General features: G+C 42.2%; 1 protein-coding gene across 1 annotated transcript; it reads right to left on the bottom strand.

Annotated features, from left to right (window-relative positions):
* Positions 1–1291: 1291 nt before the first annotated feature.
* On the bottom strand, positions 1292–3614 carry EBPL (EBP like). Its single transcript, XM_057494624.1, is given in 4 exon segments — positions 1292–1512; positions 1515–1531; positions 2702–2840; positions 3572–3614. Coding segments are annotated over 4 exon segments (420 nt in total).
* Positions 3615–5491: the final 1877 nt, after the last annotated feature.

The following is a 5491-nucleotide window of genomic DNA, read 5'->3' as shown; positions in this document are numbered from 1 at the left end:
GGTTTCTGTGGGTGGGGCTGCTTCCCGGCTGGTCTGCAGTAGTGGTTAGTCAGCCAGTTTGCTTGCAGTGCTGGTGACGGGGAATGAATCGCAGGCTGCTTATCGCCTTGAGGGACTTCAGAGCTGCATTGCCACCCAGGGGGTTAGGGCACCTGAAGATCCTTAAGATTCCAGCCTGCTGGGCTGAGTGTGCCAGGATGATTTTGTCCATCTGTTAAACCCTTGTCCCTTTAAGACTTTTAAGGCACCCACTTTTCTTTTGTCCCAGGGCAGCTGGCTGTGGGGACCCGCCTGCAGTCTCCATCTCGGATTTTACTTTTCTGTTTCTCTAATATCTGGTACACCATGTGATGTGTGTCTGTGCTCCCAGTGTAGATTACTAGGGCTGGTAATTTAGCAGTCCGGTGCTTCCACTCCCTCCTGACTCTGATTCTTTTCCTCCTGCCAGTGAGCTGGGGTGGGTGGAGTGCTTGGGGCCTGCTGGGTCACGTCTTTGTATCTTACCCTTTTTGTGAGATGCTTTGAGTTCTCGCAGATGTAGATGTAGTCTGGCTGTTGTACTGTATATTCTGGTCTCTCTTTTAGGAATAATTGTATTTGCTGTATTTTCAAAATATATATGGTTTTGGGAGGAGATTACTGCTGCCCTACTCATCCTCTCATCTTGAGTGCCCCTCCTCCTGATTTACTTTTTATCATAACGCAGTATGTATTTCTGTAAGGTATCTCAAATCTCTCTCTGAAAAGGGACAGATGTGAATCATCTGTCTGTGAGAAACTCCAGTGTTGGCCCATGGGGAGGTAGCCTGCTCACAAGTTCCGGTCACTATCATTTTTCGTTGACTTCACAAATTTGAGAAAGTACAAATGTAAAATAGAAGCATTCATTTCATTTCTGGTTATACTTTGGTAACCAAAGGACTAGCAAGGAAATGAAAATCTCAACTTTTCAAAGACAACAACATGTTCTTTGGAATAAAAGATTAATGTAACATGTTCTACAGTATTTTATGATAATTGGCTCTATTAATGTAGAACAATGAATGCTAGCCAAGAAAATATATAATTAAATGTGTTATTATTACAAGTGAAATTTTATTCTGTTTCCATTTAATTGCAAACAATAACAACAACAATGAAATTTGCCACCCTACAATCAATTTGAAATAGGTTGTTCAGGAACAATATAAAATAAAGTATAAGCTGGAATGTATTATATATTGGTTAGACAAAAAGGTATGATCCATTCTGGCTTATACAGCAAGATAACAGGGTTTGTGGTTTTGAAAATTCACTGAAACTTTTTCCCTGAACTGGCTCCTTTGTAATGCAGTTTCTTGAGTTCTATCCAAGACTGCCACAGTAACTGTCCTGGGATCAGAACCCACACACTATTGAAAAACACCAGATAGACCCAAAAGTAGCGCCAGCTGCTGGTGTTGAATTTGGGGCTTCCCATAAGCCAGTCTGGAAAGAAGGTCATCCACCCACCATACAATTCACACATGCACGGGTAATCTGTATGAAATGCCTGTTAGAGAGAAAGAAACAAAGGATGAAACTGGGCTCAGTACAGCTCGACATGCTGAATCCTGACATCATTTCTTTATTGGCGGCATGAATATAATCTTCCATGGCAGAAAACCTCACTTAAATTTGATCTCCGGTTTTCAATAGAGCTTCTTTGATTGGGCACGTCAATATAATTAATGAAGATCCATACTTCCCTTAAAGAAGCAATTCTGCCCTTCCCAGAAGATTATTCTCTGGTAAATAAGGTTTCTTAGGTGTCCTGTTCTATTCTTAGGAAGATTTAGTGAGGTTGTACCTAACCCAGAAGAGAAACCTGGATGTGAATCTTGCTATGAGTTGGGAACAATAATAATAACCCCTTCATTAAAGAATATTGTGGAGAGTGAGATACATAGATGAAGGGCTGAGCACTGCATCTGGAAAACAGTAAGCACTTAACAAAGCAGAAATTACAAATGTTTGAAATAATAAATGGACACAGGCAATTAGTCTACAACCAAGATAACAGAGTCAAAGATATGTCAATTTACCAAGAGGAAATTTAATTTTTCTTGCCAACTATCTACCTAAAATTGGGTGAGGGAAAAGTACATTAAATGACCTTTGAGGTTTCTTTCAAATCTGAAATTTTGTGGTGAAGCTTTATATAATATTTCTTTGATACAATATGGTGAAAAATTGAATATAATTGTGCTTGACATCAAGTCTGAGTCTGACTGATGGATGGTTAATCTTACATTTTCCTCCTTTCGCAGACCCTCCACAGCTGGCTTCTGAAAAGATTCATTTGTCTTCATGTCTAATACCAAATGACATAAAACAGTGTACTTGGTGTCAAGTGGAATAATAATTTTTTACAGTGACTTGGGGGGAGAGAGGATGGAAAAATTACCCTTTTATTCTCCAAAATATTGGTGGGAAACCACCCAGTGCTGTTAACACTGTTTCTGCTTACAGAGCAACCAAGTTGTTACTACAGTCTTATCTCTCATATGTTTTTTGAATGGTCTGAAATTATCCTGGTGGCACCATTGATCCTTATGTAATATCAGGCAATTTTCATTTATACATCACCTTTTGTCTAACAAATAAATGTGGTCATAATCTACTTCATATGTCACTTAGGTGCTGGGACAGCTGCTTCTCCTCTTATCAGAAGGCCACTCACTGGTAATATTTCTCTTTGACTATGGCATAAATGAGGACCAATGCCAGAGACCCACCCAGGAAAATGATCAGTATTTCCAAAGACATGATGGTTGGATCAAAATGAAGCCACCTTGCATCAGCTTTGCTATATTCCTTCCCTAAAAACAAAATACATTTTGTTACTCCTCTGGCAATAATTGTTACAACGGTCAATGGAAATGGCCTTTTCTTCCCTCAAAGAGGAGATAAAAAAAGCAAACTGTCAATCCCTCCCTTCTTCATCAGGCCTTTGTGGAAGACAGGAGAAGCACTAAGACTAAAATGGTTTTGCCCCCAGGTTCAGTAATCACGACATCATATCCTATCTGTAAAATAATTCAGTTTCCAAAGTGCTTTCCCATAGGTATCCCCATCTCCTGCCATCTCATTATAAGTAGCAGAATTCAAAATTTTCATTAAAAGACAAAATTTAATAATTATCTTGGTAAATGCATTACAATTCTTATTTCAAAATTTCAATATAAAATCCATACGTATAATATAGATGTGGGGAAATTGCTATTAAGGAAGTTTATTAAAATGTGTTTATTAATAATTAGAGAAAATTTGAGTGCAGGAAGAATGATAGAGCCTGGACTCTCGCATGAATCCAAATGGACAAGGGGATGCTTCAGTCTGCTGTACAGACAGGACTCACTGATAACAGTCCCCCCAAAAGCCTCAATAGCACTGACTAGGGAGGAAGTATGCCCTAAGAAAGTTTTGCAGGCCCCATTATCTGATGGTTTCTTAGAGAAAGCATTATGAGGTCGGAAAGTCTTTTTTAAAGCTGGATTGAGAGCCATGCGCTGGGTTCCCTTCCCTTCCTACATCCCTCCTTTTTTCTTACCTCTTTCCTTCTCTTTCTCTCTTAATTTATCAAAGTAATACATGCTGGTCCTAATATTTCAAATGGTCATAGTAAAAAAATGAAAGTCTCTGACTCTTCCCTCCTTCTCAATACTGTTCTCACATTGTTTAGAAAAGGTATGAATGATAAAAAATTAGCTATGTTACTTGATTGATCTGAGCAAGACCAAAACTCTACCTCTTAATGGTCAGAGTCAGGATCCTTCAGGGCCAGGGACAAAGGGTTCTAAGGAAAGGCTGTCCTGAGAGAAAGGACAGCCAGTCAACAGGAGTAGTCATTTAATGAGATAAGACACATGCTGAGGAGACTCTGCAAGGCCAGACACCACTGGCAGGCCATGCAGAGCTGTCCAGCCTGTCCTTAGCAAACTGTAACTATGAACTAACTGCAAAAGAACATAATAGTCAAAGAAGTTTTTTATCCAAAAATACATACATATAAGAGTTGAAATGTACTTTCCAGTGCATCCAAAATCTAAGGAAATATCATTTAAGTAAAATGTCAGTGCTTTAGGAACTAAGACGTTAGTGGGTGTAGACATTCAAAACATCATCTTCATTCTTTAATTCAATAGACTTTTCAGAGTGCATGGAAAGCTCTGTCTGTGCTGGCCCTCCAGAATGCAGTGTTGACTAGAGTACAAAGTCGGCCCACTGGTGGCTCACATTCTGGTGACATCAAATTATGCAATCAGTGATGGGGACAAACTACAGGGATATGGAGGAAGTGGCACGTAAGCCAGATGAGGGAGATGAGGTGCTCTGGTCACTTTCTCTTCACTCTGTTGGTGAAGGGGACATTCCAGCTAGGGTCACAGTGATGGCCAAACATACAACACACAATATTGGACACATGAGGCTGATGACAGTTTACTTGGCACATACACTCACAGCCTGTGGAAGGAGGACAATGCACCACACAGGGCTGTATGGGGCCTGTGGTAGGAAATGGAATGAACAGGAGGAGCTATGGGAGGCAGGCTTTGTTAAGAGGATAGAGTGGACAGGAACCAAGATGGTGGTGTGAGTAGAGCAGCGGAAATCTCCCCCCAAAACCACATATATCTATGAAAATATAACAAAGACAACTCTTCCTAGAATAGAGAAGAGAGGACACAGGACAACATCCAGACCACATCCACACCTGGGCCTCATGAAGGGGGTCAGATACAAGCCCCAGCCCCGTGGGACCCGAGCACCCCTCCCAGCAGCTCCCAGTGGGAGGAAAGGAGGCAGAGCGGGAGGGAGAGGGAGCCCAGGACTGCTGAACACCCAGCCCCAGCCATCCGCACCAAAGCGCAGACACAGTAAATGTGTGAGGTCCTGGATACTATGGAAATGGGCCAGCAAGACCGGTGAGCGGGTACCGGAGGCTGACGCTGGAGAACAAAGAAATGAGAGTGGCCATGTTGTTGTTGTTTGGTTTTGGCGAGTGCTCTTTGGAAGTCTTAAAGGGGCAGGGAGGAACACTTAGTCCAGAGGTAGGGAATCTGGGGATCTCTGGGCACTCTAACCCTCTTGGCAGCAGGGAGCACGGAGGCCCCTTACAGCGATAAATAGCCTCCCGGCCACTCCCCCTCAAAGGGGCTCCACCATTTTGGAGCAGCAACCTGAGCCAGGCCACGCCCACAGCAACAGCAGAGATTAACTCCATAGCAGCCGGGCAGGAAGCAGAAACCCTGTCTGCATACAGCTGCCCAGCAAAAGCCACTAGAGGTCACTGTTCTCCAAGGAGAGAAAGGCCACAAACCAACAAGAAGGGAAATTCTTCCAGCCGTCACTCGTTCCAGCTCTGCAAACTATTTCTATCACTATGAAAAGGCAAAATTACAGGCAAACCAAGATCACAGAGGTGATGCTAGAGAAGGACACAGACCTAACCAGTCTTCCTGAAAAAGAA

This window comes from Manis pentadactyla, chromosome 17 (genome assembly GCF_030020395.1).
Source record: "Manis pentadactyla isolate mManPen7 chromosome 17, mManPen7.hap1, whole genome shotgun sequence".
In the NCBI taxonomy this organism is placed as follows: domain Eukaryota; kingdom Metazoa; phylum Chordata; class Mammalia; order Pholidota; family Manidae; genus Manis; species Manis pentadactyla.
This window is presented reverse-complemented; position numbering and strand designations above follow the sequence as displayed.